Consider the following 21,023-nt stretch of genomic DNA (forward strand, 5'->3'; position numbering starts at 1 on the left):
TTAACAAATTTTTCTTTTTTCTCATTCTTTGCAACCCAGCAAGTGGGCCCGTTAGCAGACCCCAATCTAACTTCAATGGTGCGGGATCTATTTCTAATACCATAGTCACAGAAGCGCCCACTCGTTATCCCACAGCAGCTCCACCGAAACAATCTTCCTCCACCGCCTGCGTTTGGGCCATCGCCAGCTGCTGTACGCCCAATGAACAAGCTGTGCGGTATAACTGCTTCCAACGCTATGGTTGTAATTTGGTCTTTTGGAATTTGAATCCTTGCGCGGATAATATACGTGACAATGTTGTCAATTATCTGAATCAACAATTCGAATAATATGAAAAGACGAGAAGCGTAATGCAGATTTATTTTTCACAAAGCATTTATTAACCATAGTTTAGTTTGTAAGTTTAAGTTATTTTGTTTGTTATGTTTTAATTTTAAATTTTTGGATTTTTTAATTAATTTTAAGTTTTAGTATCTGGAGAGCTCTGTGTTTTTTTAATGTGCTAATTTCTCAACATGTGTATTATGCAGATATGCAAATGTATTTAATGTAAGCTTTTTGCATAACGTCTTCCGTCAAGTCCCAAACGATGAATTTGAAAAAAAATATATATCTATTTATAATATTGCTAATGTATCATTAATTTCTATATGTCATAGGTATATCTAAAAAACATTTCGTATTTAAAAAGCGTAGCATGTCCGCCTTTCGAATACTCTTTTAGCGGAATTGAAATAATATTATATGATCGGTCTATTTTAACAGAAAACTTACCATTATTCTATTGAAAAGTTTTAAAAATTGCAAAGCCAATCCACCAACCTTTGGAATTTCAACCACATACAGTGTGTTGCACAGAATAGATTCGCCAGTGAAATATTAAAGAAAAAGTGTGTAAAAATTGTACCTCTATTTGTTTTGTATCTTAATTCCTAGCAAGCCAATATTTTCTAATAACTTGGCAATTACAAATTTTTGCTTGGCTTTCTAGGAGCAGATCTCCTAAACTTTTTTTAGCGTCGTAGAGAGCATTTTTGTTGTAGACATATTTTCCCTGTCCCTCACATTTATAATTGGATTTAGACAAGCATAAATTTGACATCGAGAATTTGTGTAAAAACTCTTAAAGTACTGATTCCTTTTCCAGAAATGCATCCATAAACATGGACCTTGGTCGTATGTTTAACATACACCTTTACTCATACTACTTATGTAGTTGTCTTTCTATAAGAGCTTCAGTCAAATCAGGTTTTTGAAATGTTAGATTCCTTCAACGTCAATCTGAACATTCAAATGGACAAGTTTATGCTTTGCAAGAAATAGTGGCATTTTTTAATGCATTTTTAATGGCTTGGATATAACTTTTTATGGTAGTTTTTGTAAACACACTTTTTATAAAAATTTAGTACCGTTATCGTGCGCAGTAAAGACGGTAGGCAAGTCTGTTCTGTAAAATACACTGTGGAATATTTTAGCTTTGTCAATAAGTCTGAAGTTAGCTTCGGCACTCAAATTAAAGAAGCATATACATTTTCGGAGTGGAAGGGTCTGGTTATAAGGATATTCTTACTACTTATTTCTGGAATATCGTGAGCAAAAGGTATTTTTTCTGATGAACGCCATAGCTATACAGTATACATAGAGTATACTTCTGCTCTGTTGTCATTCAGTTGATTCCGATGCGGATATGAACCATAAAATAACAGAAGGAACTCTTTCTAATAGTGAACAGGCCTCGCCAGGCAAAGTATAGATATTTCTATCATTCAAAAGGCTTTTCATAGAAACCCCATCTACCATTCGCACCTCCATAAAACTTTAAGTCACTGTATTTTTAAGACAACTTTAAGATGCACACCACAAATAAGAGCAAAAGCTTAGCCAAACACGTTATAAAATATGTATGTCGAGGGTTGCTTTTTATAATTCCCTTGCACAGTTTAGTACTATCATGGAGTCTGCCATATCCTTTAGAAAGGTTGGCATATTTTACCATAAACGTGATTTCAGAGATCTTAAAAATTCATCTCAACAAAAAAGTAATAGAATAAATGCATCGATAAACCAAAATCATTATATTGCGAGCAAGTATCATTCCTTTAGTATCGTAAAAATGGTAGAATGAATTTTTATCGTGGTCGCTGTTCACTCACAGACGAATTTCGGGAAAGTCGACCGAAGTCAGTTATTGTGCCAGAAAATATCGATATGTATGATCTCCTTGCAATCTTTTTAAAATATAGCTGATAGTAGATGGAGAGATGCAAAGAGATCCAAACTTACCAGAACGTTATAGCCCACCTACATAACAATCAAACGTCAACATATGAAACGAATGGATGCCTGTAGCCTCAAGGTTGTGATAACTGGCTTCAGGTCCATAGGATAACAGGCAGCCAAAATGGGTATCCCTTACAATATATATTGCCATAGTTATATCCACCGGAGAAAAAGGAAACTATCCTCCACTTCCTCTGCGAATGTCCCGCCCTATGGAAGATTTATGGAGGATTTTAACTCTTGGTAAACCGCTTTTTGAAAGCTTCGGAGAACTGGCCTCATAAAGTTCTGAATCGCACAGACTGCATGTACTCATGAAGGAATAACCGTATAACTTGTTGGTAGTGAAGCTATGTCAAAAAAAATGGTGCAGAAGCACTAATTAGATTATTGGTGAATCACCACTTCAACCAACCAACTAACCATTATCTCCTTGTGGTAAAAAGGTGTATTTGGCCCGCACCCCCCACAGTTTAAAAAACGCTCTGGAAACACGCCTGGGCAAAATGCTTGGAAAATTCATTCAAGCGAACACAAGCGTGTATTTATCATTTTTAAAAACCAACGTTCAATTTTCTATTGTCGGGAATATATAGTAAATAATAGCCATCATATTAAGGCAAGTAAAAAGTACGAACATTTCTTTTTACATTCTTTTAAGAATTTCACATTACTTTACGAAGAACTTCCGTTAACGATGGCTGATTTGAGAGTGAAAATATTGCAAATATTTTTACAACGAATGATACGCATTCGTCTTTTTCAGCATTTGCGCGTTTTTAAGGAAGATAAAATAGCGGAATATTCATAATAAGTGGACACTAAATGTACAGAACTGACCTTGCACAAAGCATAGCGCGTTAATTTTATATATAATATAATATGACACTAATAAGAGGGATAAAAATGATATTTCTCAACATATGCGCGGCGTTGAATCGATTTAGTGTCATTGGCATTAGTTTGCCAATCGTTAAAATTGAAAACATTTAAAAGGAGAGCTGAGTAAGCCATGTCTGTCTAACTTAATAACTTATAACTTATAATTACTTGATATACATAGACATTAGTTACATCCCGTAAAAAGTGAGTCAGTATATTTTAATATTTAAAATATGTATGTGAAAAACCTCGGCCGCCGTAGGCGAATAGGTTGGTGCGTGATTACTATTCGGAATTCACAGAGAGAACGTTGGTTCGCATCTTGGCGAAATAGCAAAATTAAGAAGAACATTTTTCTAATAGCGGTTGCCCCTCGGCAGGCAATGGCAAACCTCCGAGTGTATTTATGCCATGAAAAAGCTCCTCAAAAAATATTTGCCGTTCGGAGTCGGTTTGAAACTGTAGGCCCCTCCATTTGTAGAACAACATCAAGACGCACACCACAAATAGAAGGAGGAGCTCGGCCAAACACCCAAAAAGGGTGTACTCGCCAATTATGTATATATGTATATGTGAAAAACCTCTAATTATGTGGCGTCATGAAAACCACGCCATCCATGGCTTTGGATATCATATTACATCTGCCACCCTAGATCTCTTCTGCAAATACTCATCGGCCTGTTCAGCTTTAAGGCTCAGAGCGAGCTCACAATGGAAGACTGTCACACATAGGCATTTAACCATCTTAGACTCTTATATGGATATACCCAGTGATAGTGATTATCACCCTCCCATTCTCTGCTTCGAAAGGAATTTCTTAATGAAAATCTCTTTTAGGCTGGAATGGCTGGAAGAAGATCCATCACCCAACACACCCATTAAGATCTACACGGACGGATCTAAAATGGACACCGGTGTAGGATCAGAGTTACATTACGAAGAGCTTTTTATCAGTGAATCCATTAAACTACCGGATCACTGTAGCCTTTTTCAAGCGGAAATAAACGCTATTCATGAAGCCTTGAAATGGTTAGAGATAAACAGAATATCATCAACAGATATCTGCATTCTATCAGAGAGCCAAGCTACCCTACGTGCTCTGGATGCATTTCAAATAACATCAAGGAGTGTCTTACCTTGTCGCTAATCTCTTAATGAGATGGCCAAACAGTATCGTATTATCTTATGCTGAGTCCAGGCCACAGAGATATACCAGGGAACTGTAGGGCTAACCCACTTGCCAAACATAAGTAGTTTTATGGGGGTACCTCTCGCAACTTTAAAGCTTCAGTTCTGTAAATCAAATATGTATTAGTGCCAATACCTGTGAAATTGCTTTGCAAACATTGCCAAGGCTAAATCTAAATAAATATTATAAAATTGAGTAGACTTCAAATTAGGAACTTAGCAGGGACCCTCGCAGGACATTGTCTCATAGGAAATCATGCAAGGAGATTAGGCGCTTACATGAATGATTTCTGTCGTAGCTGTAGGAATGATGAGGAGCTGGAAACAATTCAAAACCTTCTTTGCGCTCGCCCGGCTCTAGCCAGAAGCAGGAATCGATATTTAAGATCCTACTTCGTAATGAATATAGATAATCTATGCACTTTAGGTATCAACACTCGTTTACGCTTTGTCAAAAGCTCAGGATGGTTCAATATGGAAAAGGAAATGTAGCCCAGCCCCTGCGCCTCATAACGGACCCATTGGCGGTCTAAATGGCATCGCTGTCTCTATGAGCGATGCGGCTGCCAAACCTAACCTAACCTCTTATTAAATGGTAAATGGAATAATATAGAAAATACGAATACCATAACATATAATTTTTAGAAAACGAGAAAAACACAGCCCGCTTTTTTAGACGAAAAAGTTATTCTAAGACTACTCCATAAAATTCCATCAAACTTAATTCTTGGATTATTAAGTTACGTCTGCAGCATCGGCATAAAATCTAATTAAATATAAGTCTGAAAAATCAGAACATTGAATTGAACAATGTTAAAGTTATAAAAATCTATGTTTTTCTTCCGACAATAATTGTGGCAGCTAACATGGGACTGATACAATAAGCTCCATTTTACTCTACCACATGCATTTTCTTCGTGGTTACTAATAAACTTCTGAATCGAACTTTGCACTTATTTTACTTTGGTACACAAGCTTCAACCTGCGGGTGACACAAGCATCTATAAGTAAAAGATCAACTCACTGAAAATGTTTTATATAAGGTTGTCAAAAAAGTCTTGCGGTATTTTTATTGAATTTTCAATTGTTCATAAAATTGGTTATAATAATGCGATTTAAGTCAAATATGCGCCGTTTTGTTCGATGACGAGTTCCCAACGAGAAGCCAACTTCATAATGCCCCTCTTATAGAAGCTCGCTTCCCTATTGTCAAAAAACTCGGAGAGCCAATTTTCACAGGACTCTCTTGTGTACAACTTCCGACTACCAAGCTCGTTCGCCATGGACAGAAATTGGTGGTAATCACTTGGTGCGAGATCCGGAGTATACGGTGGATGCAAAAGAACCTCCCATCCGAGCTTCCGGAGCTTCTGGCGCGTCACCAAAGATGTGTGTGGCCTGGCGTTGTCCTGATGGAAGACAATTCGGCCTCTGTTGATCAAAGATGACCTCTTCTGCATGAGTGCTGCATTCATGCGGTCCAGTTGTTGGCAGTACAGGTCCGAATTGAGCGTTTGGCCATAGGGGAGCAGCTCATAGTGGATGATTCCCTGCCAATCCCACCAAACACACAGAAGAACCTTCTTGGCCGTCAATCCAGGCTTGGCCACCGTCTGGGCAGCTTCACCGCTTTTCTACCACGACTGTTTGCGCTTCACGTTGTCGTATGTGACCCACTTTTCATCGCCAGTCACCATCCGCTTCAAAAACGGGTCGATTTTGTTGCGATTCAGAAGCGATTCGCATGCATCCATACGGGCAAAAATGTTTTTTTGCGTCAAGTCGTGTGGCACCCATACATCGAGCTTCTTTTTGAATCCAAGCTTCTTCAAATGGTTTATAACGGTTTGATGACTCATGCCCAGCTCTTGGCCGATGCTACGGCTGCTACTATGCCGGTCTCTTTCGATCAATTCAGTGATTTTATCGCAATTTTCGACGACAGGCCTTCCGGACCGTGGCGCATCTTCGATCACCTCTGCACCAGAACGAAAACGTTGAAACCATCGTTGTGCGGTGGAAATGGAAACTGTATCGGGTCCATAAACTGCACAAATTTTATTGGCAGCATGAGATGCATTTTTGCCTTTATCGTAGTAGTACTGTAAAATATGCCGTATTTTCTCTTTATTTTGCTCCATGTTTGCGACGCTATAACTCACGAACGACTAAAAGCAAACAACAATTAATCAAACACGTGTTAGCACGTGAAAAGAGCTTTCCAAAAAGCTCTAGCGTGAACCGATGCGACGAATACAACTAGAACTAACCGCTTGCAAAGACAAGCTTGCGGAAATACTTTTTTGCCAACCGTATACAAACCTATCGTATTTAAATTTACTTTAAAATTATGCATTACAATGTAAATTTAGATGCATTTTCATACACGTGTCAAAATACTTTTGATACGAGCACTTAAGCTCAATAAACGCATTGACTTAATGTAGAATTATCGTACGTAAATTGAATTCCACTCACAATACCATTAGTCATCTCCCTTGAAGCTGAGCCCCATTATTGCACTAAGGATGAAAGGTGCAGGCGTTTGTTTATTTTAAACTGGCAATACTCAAATTATGGTAAGGCACGGCGTTGTGGTTGCAAATGGTTTGACCCATCCATTTCGCTTCAAGCATAGAAAACTCATTACTTTGGTGTTAGGTTAGCCTGGATGCGAGTAGCTTAGCCCGCGCCAATTACACGTTGATTGTGATGTTGTCAATTAAGCTCACCTGCAGTGTCAGTCTGGCCGCAAATAGGCACACAGTTCGGCTTGGGCTCAGTGGAAGAGCAGAGGTTGATAACACAGTTAGGTTTACTTCAGTAAATATGATAGAAACGTTGATGTAAATTTATGTAAATATGCATTATGTAATTATGGAAAAATTAAGCCGGATTTTTATTATGGCATTTTTTACAACTGAGAGTGATATTCTAATGAAAAAACTTACTTTTTAGTGTCACTTCGATTTGAAGACAAGGTAAAATATTGACAAGAATCTGGAATATTTTATATCTTCAGTTTCAGCTTTGAGGTTTGCCAGGATATTTGGCCGTTAATGGAAAATCGTCAAAACTAACCTGATTCATCTGATTTCCTCTTTTAAATGATAGAGTCCTTAGAACATATTTACCCATGCCTTTCTAGGTCATGTATTGGAAGTCTAAAGGAATTGTGTTTTAGTTTTTGATTACATTGCCATTCGTTACCCAAATAATCCACTTATATTTCTTACTGCACTCCTCCTGAAAGCTATATAGAAGTAATTATTTGCTAATATTTTGATTTACAGGGTGCGTTTCATGTTCAGACGGAATTTTAATTAATTGTTTGAGTTTGGAAGACTTGTGATTGTTGGTGCATAACATACCAATCTTCTTTGCTATTTCATTATGTTCAATATAGCCTTTAATTTGACCTTTTTCAAAATCGGTTAAAGATTTTCCCCGACCCATATTAAAAAAAAATGTTAGCAATTACTTTAAATTTAAGTAGACCGAAGAAATTATATGTTTTCAATCACGCAGTCAATCAAAAAGTGAAGTCAAAGTTGTCAAACCTAATCAGATGAGTCAAAAATAGACCACACATTTAGCGAATTTCACGATGAAAGCAAAATTCTGATTTACCGTTGCATATAATCCGTTACATTTTTTTGTCCTACATATAATGAGCAAATAAATGAATGTTCAAAACAAAAAACAAAGAAGGAAAAAATGCCATAGGAACAAAGAGAGAAGAAAAAATAGAACAAATAATTTTCAAACCTATTCAGTTGAGCGGTAGTGTATAAAGGGGCCATCAAGAGGAAATTTTAATTTCTTTTGTATCACAGTGTGAGTAAATTCGAAAATTTACACCGTATGTAATTATATTTCAATTTCTTTGCCCGTACAAGGCTTTTTGGAAAACCATGCTGACTGAACGCCCGAATGACTTACTGCGCATTCATTACAGTTGTTAAGCCAATAGTCACGCTTCCCTAACATGGTGGCCTAAGGATAAGCAACGACTTGCGGCAAATGAACTCAATAAAATTTACCTCAGCAGGCTTTGCTCAATAGATCTCTTTTGGTCGCAGAAGAACCTTAGCAATTTTTCTTAATTTTTACTGAAATCAAAGGAAGGTCTTAGTTTAAGAAACTATTTGCCTTATTATATATGGTATTAAAGATTTCGATACCACATTCCACAAGTCTAAAGTTTGGCCTAAGTTTCGACACCAAACTCAGTTGGTAATCGAGTATGTAGTTAAAAAAGTAAACGGAGAGTTTTATACCAGCAAAAGTATGCTGTGCAAGAAGTGTGGCCTCCACTGCAACTGTGTGGCCTATTTCGAACACACGTTTGGTGACTTGCATTAGTTGAACGCTACATCCAAACCAAACTCTAAAGGATACAAAGATCAGTTTATATTCTAATAACAAAGAGGTATTTCAGAATTTCTTCACCAGGGTTAGGGTTTATTTATTTTATTTAACTTCGCAGCTTAACTGCTCTGAATGCAACACCCAATATGTCGGACTAGCGGATGTAACATTTATTTGACTATAACTTTAATTTTACACACCCTATATTTATTTGACTATAACTTTAATTTTACACACCCTATATTTGAATAATTAATTATTTGCAAAAGTATTCCGCTAATTCACAAATTGCACTTTAAGTTCAGAACTGCCTTATTCCTTTTTCGGCTGATTCTGCATAAGCATTAACTATTTCTCGGAAGCTATTTGCATACACGTACACAATTGTTCATACTCCCAAGTATATCGGATAGTCCGTAGTACGGCGTACTAGCCCATTTAGGATGATACTAGACCTCATTCACTCTTTTGCAATTGATTTTAACTGTTTATTTTGGAGAACATGCATTTAGGATTAGTTCCTTATTATATACGGCGCATTAAATTTTAAAGAAAAATTCAATTTTTTTAAATAGTTTTGTTTACCGAAACAGAAGTAACCATTTTGAAGTAAAATTAAGAAATGTTTCTTTTTAATTTTTTTATTTAAAATCACTTAAATATGTATACGAGTATGATACATACAGTCAGTGTCAGAAGAAAATAACCGGTTTTTTATTGTAACTTCAAGATATATTACGTTCTGCTCTTTGCTGCATAATAGTCTCACTCAAGGGTTACAACGCCAGTGCTAACTCAGATTAGTGTCGTTCGAAACCTTTCCGTAAACGTAAGCAAACAAAAATTAGTGAGAAGTACGCGAAGCGTTTTGAGGCGGTAGTTTTATGCATTCGAAAGGGCCGAAATTATCATACGCCACGGCTGCAAAGGTAATTAAAAAATCAAAAAATGATGTGGAATCAGCGGTATAAGGTGTACAAAATTTTTTATGACTTTTCCGAGCGCGAACATATTTCTTTTTCTCTTTTTGTAGATTACCTATAATTGAATTGTTGGAAATTTATTATGGAACCCTACAGTACAACACAACGCGTTAAAATTATCAAGTTTTTCTATTCTTGTCAACGATCAATTGTTTTAACGTAGCGTGAATATCGGCAACATTTTAATTCCAGCTCAGCTCCCACAGCCTTCATGATTAGGAGTTTGGTCGGTCGTTTTGAGGAACTAAAAATCAAAGGGCAACACACTAACACCAGTTGCACCCATCTGTATTGTTTGGTGCGGTGTTATGGCCACTAGAGTTATTGGTCCATATTTCTTCGAAAATGAGGATGAAACGCCGGAATCGATTTCAGGAGCTTCTTACAGAACATTAATTGAAAACTGGTTGCGGCCAATAGCGGAGCAGTATCCTAATTTGTGGTTTCAACAAGATGGAGCAACTGCGCATACTGCTAGGCAAACTATGGACCTGCTGCGTGAAATATTTGGCGAACGTCTGATTTCCAAAAATTCAGACTTCCCTTGGCCACCTCGTTCGCCAGATTTGACTGCGCCCGACTTCTTTTTATGGGGATATTTAAAAGACAAAACGTATCTTAATAAACCGCAGACTATTAGACAGCTGAAGCAGAATATTCGAGACGAAATACTGAGCCTTCAACCAGAAGTATTATGTGGTGAAATGGAAAACGCGTTAAAAAAAGCCAATCTTTGTATCGAGAAAAATGGGGAACATTTGTCTGATATAATATTTCGTACATAATTTCCAGCCCACCCTGTATAATAAAGGGTTTTGCAATTGGCGCGGGTCGATTTTGGCGCCCTGTGGCAGCCATTTTGTTTTGGTGACATCTGTCAAATCTTTTGTTTATTAGTCAGTTGTTTATGCCAAATCATCATGGCAAGTTACACGATTGAACAGCACGTTCAAATAATAAAACTTTATTATCAAAATGAGTGTTCATTAACGCAAACGTTGCGCGCATTGCGCCCATTTTTCCATTTTCCGTAGACGTGGTGGCCCTTCCAATTTCATATGACCCATATTGAACCATATGGACCTAGACGACATGTGGTTCCAGCAGGACGGCGCGACGTCCCACACAGCAAACGCCATTTTATTCCATTTCAACATCTACCCGCCCTTATTGAAAAACCCTTTATTATTCAATTTCTCACGATATCCGAAAGTAATTTTAACGCATTGCTTCCAGTGTTTTTTGTTTAATTTGCTCCAACAAATCGCATGAATAATTAAATAGAAATATTATATTACTTAATTAAAAAACAATCAGATCGAAATAGTTGTATACAAGTCAACTAGAATCATGATTGAATATTAAAACGGTTGCTTAGCGAGAAACTGTATTGCTAACTCTAGAAATGTTTAGCAAGCCCGGAGGAAATGTAAAACATGTAGGGAAAACATTTCGATTTGAAAAGGGTGTGCTTCTAAACTCACTTCTGCTCAAAGTTTGTATCAGTATGTCCAGGACCAGTATGACATAGAATGCATCCTAACATACCGCTTAAATTGGGATATCATAGAGCATTTGACGCAATGTGCGCGAAAAGTTCACTTTTTGAAAATCCGATACTGATGCATTTGGAATACTATATATCATAGGTTGCGAAGGTGCTTACTATGTAAGTTGCTTAAAACATTAACAAGTTACCAAGAGTTCACTGAGCGGTATGTAATAATCACAACCCTCAACACCCGTGATAGTATCCAAATTGCTGAAGCTGAGTGGCTTTTCCCAATCGACATATCAGTGGATAATTTAAAAACTTTCTTTATGATAATGAGGCAGCAAGCACCAGCTTTGGTACAACTCTTTGGCACTGCGACAGATACTTTGAAGCTATCGGTTGTGTGCCCGTAAATACCAGCTCCAACGGCAAAAACCTTTTTTTTCACAACAAGGTTACACGAGTATCAATTAATTAAGAATTAACTCAAGTTAATTCGAAATAAGAAGAGTTTTTAAAAAAGTCCTTTTAACTTCTTCTATGAAATAATTCTTTATGACCTTGGTCACATGATAGGGTTTTACTGGCGAAACTTCCCAACTTCGTGATTTGTTTCACTTTTGAAAACTAATTTGAAAATATAAATCGTGGATCAAGTTAAACCATTTTTTGTTTTAATATCACACTAAGCAATTTCTGTCGATAACTTCTATTTGTACTATATTCCATTTCCTAGTGCGTTCTGAATTTAAGCTTATTCGTATAACACATGAATTTAGGAGTACCTCAACTGTTTCAAATGATTTCACTCCGGCACCTGTTGCCGACATTTACTGCAACACTAAGCATTTATTTATTAGATTCCTTCCTCATTTCAAAACCTAACTAAATATTTTGTTCTTCGTACTTACCGCTGCCACCATCGTAGGATTTTATAGTGGAGCCGCTAGTGTTGGACCTTTTAATCTCTCGTCGTCCCATTTTGTTTGCTGGTGGCGTGGCTAAAAAGGTTTTTACTGCCCCTTCGTTTGCTGGTTTTGGTGGGCTTAGTTGCTCCTCCGCTTCACTGCTGAAATTTCCCTCAAATTCTCCGTGTGATTGTTTCGAAAGGTGTTGGTAATGCTGACGTTGCTGTTGTTGTTGTTGTGATTGTTGATGCGAGATAACTTTGTTTTGATGGTGGTGTTGATGCTGGTGCAAATGGGGTTGGTAATAATGTGAGTGATGTTGTGACTGGTAAAAATTTTTGGGTGAATTAGTGGCAGATGTGAGTGCGGGGGTGCTTGTGGTGGATGCGGCTAACGCTACAGCTGTTGTTGTCGCCAGCGATGGGGTAGAGCCAGTTGCCAGTAAAGCAAGATTTGGTGGAAATTCAAAATATTTCACCTGCAATTGATTGCTCGGTATATTGCCAGTAGTTGCTGACGGAGTAGTTGATATGCCTACTCTGTGTGCTGTAGTTGTGTTGTCGTTTGTACGATGAGTGATGGTGAGGTGACTTGTGGTGCTGGTGCTTGTACCTGTACTGTGACTATTGGTTGAGTTTGTATAATTTGTGTTGTTGTTGTTGCTGGTGCAATAGCCGCTGGTGCTGTGCGGTGTGGGTGGAGGGGGTGGACAAGCGTTGATGCTACCGCTGCTGCTGCTGGCAAATGATGGTTTGCGCAGTGATAACGGTCTCAACCCCTTAGCAGGGTGGAGTGGGTACTATCGGCCAGCAATACGAACCCAGTCGCGATGGTCACTATTATACCAGACACCTGTAATACAAAATTAAAATAATAAACTTTATAATGGGTGTATTTAAGAGCTGCCGGATTTGAATTAATGACCTCGAATATTGACTTTATTAGACTTATAATAGTTTCGGGCCTACGACTACTTCATATATGCAGTCACTTCACTTAAGCGGGGTTTTTTCAGCAAAACAGGCCTTGTTTCATTAAAACGAGGCTGGAGGCTGTCATTTTAGTCATTAGTATTAGCTGGTTTAGCGGCAGGCTAATCACCTACCCTGTCAAAAAGCAAAATAGATTAACGAAACCAACGCAAGACTGAATTTCATCGAGGCCCTATGCTACCGAGTCGGGTGAACAAGGAAAAAAAAATTAGCTGGTTGACCATTACAAAAAATCCATGTGGCCAACTTCTTGAGATAACTTCGTCGTCAAAAGTTTATACCAGTAAACTGAGGACGCGCTTTATGGCATGTGGGGCCATCTTTCTGAAAGCAGATATCACTAAGAAGAGGTGAACATGCAAAAAATCGTTAACCATTCGTCTGAAGCGCTAACCATTGGTGGTAATATTGGATCTTTCTTCAGTTTTGAAAAAAAGGACTAAATAAAGAGATTGCTCGGCCATGTGTATATGCGTACATGCACATGAACGAAATCGGTATGCCAATCAGTATTTTATGCTGGTGTAAGTTAATGTTGTAATTTTGACGTTACTGGTACTAAAACTGAACTGAACATACCATTGCATTTGCTAGAGTTATCTCAAACGTAAATATTGTTTTTCAATTCTTCTAGATGTTGATCTATTCTGGTATGAAAAAATCGTTCAGGGACAGCATACACCATTCTGCATGACACAGAAACATAAAAAAGTGTTTACCTGGAAATAAAATTTATGTACGTCTAAAGAAAAGACCCGTTACATGCACACAGTAACATGTTTGTCGTTGATGTTAATTAATCTCTTATTGGATTAGTGAAGATAAAAGTTTGGAGAGCATAAATGCAAATATAGAGGGTGGTAAAAAAGGGACGAGAAATATTTAAAGAGGTAATAAGTAAGAACTAAAATATTGTATGTATAAAAAGGTAGTATGGACGAATAGAAACAAACAATTTTAATAAATATGGATACGCAAGCTAAACATTTTAGAGAGGTGACATGTTATTCTTTATAAATTGTAAATTTCCAATGACCTGTTTATTATTATGCACGAAAAATACCGGACCTGAAACACCAAATTATAGAAAAAGATAATGGCAAACCTCTTAGTATACTTCCGCCATGAAAAAGCGCTTCTAAAAACTGTAGAGCCGTTTAAAACTGTAGATCTTTGCATGTGTGGAAAATTATTAATTATCCACAAACTAGATTTTTCCTCGGCAAAACAGCCTAAAAAGGATGCAACAGCCCATTATATACCAAAACCAGTTACTATAACAAAAACGCACAACTTTTGTTGATGATTGATGCCTAAAAATATAAAGTCGAATCGGCTAAGAATTAGTATCAGTAGTACTCTAGAGTTAATATAAGGGTCCAGAAAAAATAAATTCATTATTTTTTTTCCATTTTTCTAATAGGTGGCTTTAGTACTCTATATCTCCCGAGTTGTGCAGGACCGATCAGTGGGTAATTTTCGGCAACGTCATGCGAAAATTGCGGTGATCCAATCGCGGGGGCCGGGAGCAAAGAATTGTTCCTTAGGAAGTTTGTGTTGGCTATTTCGTGAAATTTCTTGGGAGTTACCTACTCTGCGTCTTTACGGCCAGCTTTAGTAAAAGGAGCCGGAATTGAATTCCATCAGGACACTGGTTTACGAATAGCGCACATAAGCTTGTATAATTTCACCGATTAGCAACACCCTTTGGAGATTACCTGGAGAAACATAAAAAAAACTACTACTACTAATTTAATAGCATCGCCAGCAAAAAAAGCATTTCGCATGCCAACAGTTTTTAATGGCATCCCACTCGGTGTTCAGCAAAATTCAATTAACGAATTTCAATGTGGTTGCAAAACGCGTACACAATGAAATATGCTAACTTCATTTTGTAATTAATTTCACTATAAATTAGCATCAACAAGTGTTTTCAGTGCAGATGAAAAAATAGCAATATTTTTATTATTACATATACAAATGCATGTGTGTGGCACAGTAGGTGGCTGGTTTAATTCGAGTTGAATTAATGCGGTGAAATCCAGAATAACGTCAGCTTCGACTTTGGCTATGTCGAGGTAAATTAATTTCAGTTCGCTTTCGGTTCGGCTTCGGCCCAAAATCGAGTGGGGCTAGTAAGCATTTGCGTATGCTGGGGGTCAGCTCTACGCCTATAGATGGTGCCACTTGCAAAGTGAAAATGTGAAATTTCAGCGTTAATAATAATAATAATAAAGGGTTATATTAAACTTTAGTCAAGTAGACAGATATACAATTTTAGAAGATAAGGCAACGCATTTAATTTATTGAAACTTCTTACGACAATTATTGATCAACATGTCGCAAAATTCGTGATTTTTTTGTATATGTAAATAATCATCCGAGTGAGTGGCAAATTCAAAAGTTGGTGAACAAGTTTCAACAAACTGGTTCTGTCGAGGATAGGAAAAGGACTGGCAGACCAAAAACTGTAAGCTCTTTTACTGCTGTAGCGCGAAGTTTTGCTGAACAACCTCCAATATCGATATCTTAACGTAACTCGCAATTAGGCGTTCATGAATCGATAGCTTGGCGAGTTTTGGCTGCAGACCTGCTCATAGTTTACATTTAAAATGTAACCCTTTTCTACTCTTAAGGTGTAGCCGGAATATGTAGGATGCCAAATGACGCTGTAATACTTAAGATTCGACTTGAGAAATAAATTATGAAATGAATGAAACTCTTGAGGGTGGAGAGGTCCCGGAACTATTGTTTTTTTAAATAAATCAAACCCTCAGGGTCGTAAATTGGATTTAAGTAGAAATATTATATATAAACCAATTCTCATTCAAGACGACAATGGTCCAATTCGTTCAACGTGCTGCAATGATTTCAAAAAATTAATTAGATAATATAATATATTGATTTGCAAATGTCCATTAGATTCGCGTACAGGATCTGTACGTGCACAAGCCACACTCGTGAGAATACGGCAAGTATTATCTCCCTTCTTTTTGATAGAATCACCTATAAAATGACGTAAATATCGAAATTTATTTACAAACAACTTGTTTATTTCTATTTTTTTATTTTATCTTTCTTGTTTAGATTAAGTCAATCTAACTTTTAACTTCTGCATAAAAGAGCTGGCTTTTCTCTCCTTAGTTCCCTCACAAACTTCATCTAGAACTTCGCCACAATGCAATCTTGGGCTCTATTATTCTTTTGTACGTGCTAATAAGTCCAATATGTGGGCAAGGAGGGAATTTCTGGTCCCAAGGTCGGAAAATTCAGCCTGCACAACGAAACATCCGGTAACGAACAGAGGGTGATCGACTTAGCCGGCCCCGAAACATGGTAGTCTGCAGCACCAGATTCCAGCATAAAAAGATACACTAAGCTACCTGGCTGACTCTTGATCGAAAAACGCGAAACCAGATCGATCGTGTGATGATAGATGGAAGACACGCGTCTATGCACAACAGACCGCTTACTGAACTCTCGCTCCTGCTCTCAGAGAGTACTGCTAAAAAATCCGGCATGCACCAGCAATACAGCAACATTTCTCGTTGTCTGCGTACCGTCACCGAAGAAGAAATAAGATTTTGGCGAGCTCGAAAAAACAATTGGCACGATGAGCAATGTCATACTGCCGCGGAAAGAAAGGATGCTGCCTATAGAGCTACGCTGCGATTGGGCGCAACGCGAGCGAAGTGGGATCGCTACCGGGAGCTAAGAAAGGAAGAGAGAGCTATTATCAGAAAGAAAGAAACGAGAGGCCTAAATACGTGAGGGTGAGGTACTTGAGATGCTGGACAATAGGAACAACTCCCGAAAATTCTACCAGAAAGTTCGGCGGCTTACAGAAGGTTTGAAGACCGGGGCGTTATCCTGTAAGAAAAAAGACGGCAATTTGGTGACTGACCAAATCGAATTTAAATTATGGAGGGAACACTTCTCGAACTTGTTAAATAGTGATAGCTGCGCATCTCACAGAGAATTTGGGATGACGAGGTGATAATAGCGATGTCGCGGCTAAAGAACAACAAAGCAGCGGGCGCCGACGGACTGCCGGCTGAGCTATTCAAACATGGCGGCGAGGAATTGGTAAGGTGCATGCAACAGCTTCTATGCAAAATATGGTCGGATGAAAGCATGCCTGCCGATTGGAATTTAAGTGTGCTCTGCCCACTCCATAGAAAGGGTCATTCTACAATTTGTGCCAATTACCGCCGGATTAGTCTTATCTAAATATCGCCTATAAGGTCCTAGCGAGCGTATTTTGTGAAAGGCTGAAGCCTGCCATTAAGCAATTGATTGGACCTTATCTTAGACCTGGAAAGATATTCACAATACTCCAAGTCTTGGATGAGACCCATGAAAGGAGAATCGACACACACCATCTTTTTGTTCAAAGCTACATTCGACAGTATGAAAAGGAGTAACCTATATGCCGCGATGTCTAAATTTGGTATCCCCATAAAATTTACACGGCTATGCTCAATACGAGCAGCGCCAACAGAATTGGAAAGGGCCTCTCCGAGCCGTTGATACCAAACGAACTTTCAGACAGAGTGACTCGCATTCGTGTGACTTCTTTAAATTGATGTTGGAAAGGATCGTACGAGCCGCAGAACTTAATCGTTCAGGCACAATATTTTATAAGAGCGTACAATTTTTGGCGTACGCCAATGATGTAGGCATCATCGGCTTTAACAACCGCGCTGTTAGTTCTGCCTTCTCAAAACTGGATAAAGAAGCAAAGCGAATGGGTCTGGTGGTGCACGAGGACAAAACGAAGTACCGCCTCCTGTCTTCAAACAAACAGTCAGAGTATCCGCGTATCGGGGCCGACGTCACTGTTGACAGTTATGTTTTCGAGGTTGTAAAAGACTTCGTTTATTTAGCAACCAGCATTAATGTCAGCCTTAATATCTACGGAAGAATCTCCCTTCCCAACAAGCTTGTGTGTATCGTGAATTATTCTTTATAATCAAACTAGCAAACCCTGTGAACTCCGTTTCGCCACCAGATTGCTTCGCTTTTTGTAAGATTTCGTTTGGGGATTAAAAGATGAAGAAAAATTATTTTTTTTGTTTTAAATATGAAAAGGAAAAATATATTTCATTTCACAACAGCAATGAATTCATTTCGAGTACTAAACTGAAGTGTAATTTAGTTGAACTTCTCTAAGTAAAAAATGAAAGTGAATCGAAAGTAAATACTGAATCGAAGCGTTATACGTGTCCGCAAATTATCCGTTTCATTGAAGTGCTCTTTGGTAAACCCCATTTTTTGTTCTTTGGTCTGACGTTAACACAAATAGAGCGGATGGTTTCCCAACTCGTGAACACGCAACGTATAGCTGCCCATGTGAAAAACAATGATTTTCTAAAACGATAGAATTTTGGATCATTTACTACATCACCGGGATTTGTTATGGAGTCAACGGATTTGTATGTCACTAAATCGCCAACCATTTTTGATTGATCTTTGCGTCGAGAATTGCTCGTGGATCAATGAAATGACAAATGTTTTCCCTCCTCCAGGAGCGTCCAGGAAGAATAGGCCACCAGTATTATTGTCCACCGCTTTCATTAATGTTTCGTATACCTGTTTTTGCTGTTCATTCAGCAACGGCACATTATTTCGAACGAATTCCTGCAATGCATCAACATTATATTGCAGCTCTCGATTTAATTCTTGGTTGAATGCATCGTGCATCGATCAATTTTGCGCAATCATTCCTACTTCAATCAGTAGCTTATTTGCAATAGTCAAGCATTGATCCTCACTCAGAATCAATCCTTCGTTGAAGTTGAATAAAAATTTGCACAATACGCGTGATTGATTTGATGGTTTCCAATTGAACTTTTAGGAAATGAATAACTTTATCCTCTATTTCACAGTGAACACAATACCGGTTTTAAGTTAGCGTTTGAAAGAACGTGCGCATAATAAATGTCATATGAAATTAACTGAGCAGAGTACATGTTATAAACCTCACGGAGCCCGAGACCTTTCCAACGAATGCAATAGCGTCAGGAAGGGAAACCCGACTTATTTTTATATTATAGACATGTTAATCACCTAAATCACTAAATAACAAACAAGTCAAAACCAAAAATGACAACAAACAGAGATAAAATTGGGATTCTCTTGACTACCTGCGGTGGTGGGATTCGCATCAACTCAGCAACCACTAAGCAAGCACACCAATTTGCGGGATCAGAGGTGTTCGAGGAGGCTTTTGGAGTTTTTCCCTTCTAGATCATCACGATAAACATTCATCAAATGCCACAAAATTTCAGTTAGTTTTCGCTTCGGCTTCGACAAAAAACAAAACTGAGTTTAAAAAAACTTATAAACTTTTAATATTTGTGAAATTTTTCGAATATTTGTATATGTTGTTCAGTCTATTTCTAATTATGAGTAATAGTGGCAGATAGGTTATAACCGAAAGCAGAGGAAATATTTTAAATATTTTCTATGAGTCTGTAACTGGTGAGAGAATGAATTGTGAGCTACCATATATGAACGCTTCAGGAGTGGTGATTCTGATATAGAAGATTGGTAAAGCGATGGAAAACAAAAAAATTTAAAACATTCAAAATTGAAGTCACTACAAGACTTAGCACAGGGGGCCGGTAGCGAGTGAAATTAATGTGTTTGATCTGTTTATTCTGTTTTTGGTTTGAGATACGACCCTCCATGCCCATTTTTGCATTACAGTAAAAAAGCAAAAGGTTCAATATTTCACATTGAAACGAAAGACAATTTCAATAAAAACCCCTTTCTTAATTTGGGTATATCAAATATCACGTACTGCAGCGCCACAAAATGCAATGCTTAGTATTATTCGAATTTAAAGCTTTACTTTTCGGCTACCTAATTTTATAACAATTTTCAATTTTAATTTAAATATAACAATTGGATGCTTTAAATGATATTTTGGTATCCAACTGGTTCGGTTTCCTTTGGTAATGCGTTCTATGTTTACTTATTCACTTCAAGTCGTTTGTTTCTTAACCATAAACGGGAAGCGAAGTAATTCAGTAGGTACATCAGATTGAAGAAAATATATTCGACTCAACCAGTTATATTGCACCATAAAAATCCTTTTATAAAATTTCGAGGTTCTTTAATCTCTTCTAATTTTATTAATTTTTCCGTGATTTGCTCAAAAATTCTTGCAGCTAACGCGACATGTACCAATGTAAGTGAACAATTTGACAACTCGGGGCAAAACATGACACATAAGCATGCATTAGCTGCAGACACTCACTCATTCAATCATTCGTTCATTTATCCCTTTCCTCAATGCTTTCCACTGAATTAATGACAACTCGTACATAAAAGTCGTGATCTTTTTACTATTTTTGCCGAGCGCTACGTCATTTACATCTCAATCGATTTCGAATTGAATTACCATCAAATGACACCAGCCGAACACGGAGACACACAGACACAGGCATACGTACAAATTTACACTCACATATGGAATTACATACATACGTTCAGTAAATTGAGTCGACTACAAAGGACATTAACAATGCAAGCGACAGTTGAAGGATTAATGTATTGAACCAAGAGCGGAGAGGAAACCTAACCGGAAAAGAGATAAACAAATCAAACAAAAAAAGGTTTTAACGAAGAATGATAGCAATGAAAATGCTGACTGCGGGCGACCAAAAAGCAGAATGAGCCAAGATTGTTGCATAAATGAAAAATGCTGGAAGGAAACAATTTTCACAGCCGCTGTCGATTTCATTTTGCTTCAAAGCTTTTCGTCTTTTTTGTTTCTTCATTTTTTGGTATTGCTTTTGCCTTGCGGAATTAATAAATTCATTTGCATGGTTTAACAGGAAGAGTAGCACGCACAGCACAACACAGCACACCATAAATAGCGCAACGAAGATAGACCGAAAAATAATGCTGAACAAGG

General features: G+C 37.7%; 2 protein-coding genes across 4 annotated transcripts in view; one reads left to right on the forward strand and one right to left on the reverse strand.

Annotated features, from left to right (window-relative positions):
- The window catches only part of LOC129253206 (uncharacterized), a 90,691-nt gene extending 90,066 nt beyond the window's left edge, over nucleotides 1-625 (forward strand). For 2 of the 3 annotated variants that reach the window (XM_054891487.1, XM_054891488.1), the window contains exon 7: nucleotides 40-625. In XM_054891487.1, coding sequence (XP_054747462.1) covers nucleotides 40-329 — 290 coding nt within the window. In that variant the 3' untranslated portion in view covers nucleotides 330-625. The remainder of the gene's footprint in view (nucleotides 1-39) is intronic. The other variant, XM_054891489.1, reaches the window with a different exon arrangement.
- An 11,459-nt stretch (nucleotides 626-12,084) lies between these two features.
- On the reverse strand, nucleotides 12,085-18,802 carry LOC129236017 (dual specificity protein kinase shkD-like). The gene is made up of 2 exons (XM_054870178.1): nucleotides 18,692-18,802; nucleotides 12,085-12,885 (listed from the first exon to the last, which is right to left on the reverse strand). Exons 1-2 carry the CDS (start codon nucleotides 18,800-18,802, stop codon nucleotides 12,085-12,087), a joined length of 912 nt encoding a protein of 303 aa, XP_054726153.1.
- Between the last annotated feature and the right edge of the window lie 2,221 nt (nucleotides 18,803-21,023).

Source organism: Anastrepha obliqua, chromosome 1 (genome assembly GCF_027943255.1).
Source record: "Anastrepha obliqua isolate idAnaObli1 chromosome 1, idAnaObli1_1.0, whole genome shotgun sequence".
Lineage (NCBI taxonomy): Eukaryota > Metazoa > Arthropoda > Insecta > Diptera > Tephritidae > Anastrepha > Anastrepha obliqua.

What these genes read in the sequence shown, in the direction of transcription:
- LOC129236017 (XM_054870178.1), bottom strand. Translation starts at nt 18,802, where the DNA reads ATGCACGATGCATTCAACCAAGAATTAAATCGAGAGCTGCAATATAAT. An exon ending in TGAATGAACAGCAAAAACAG is followed by an intron (nt 12,886 to 18,691) that starts GTATACGAAACA and finishes CACCCTGCTAAG; the next exon opens with GGGTTGAGACCGTTATCACT.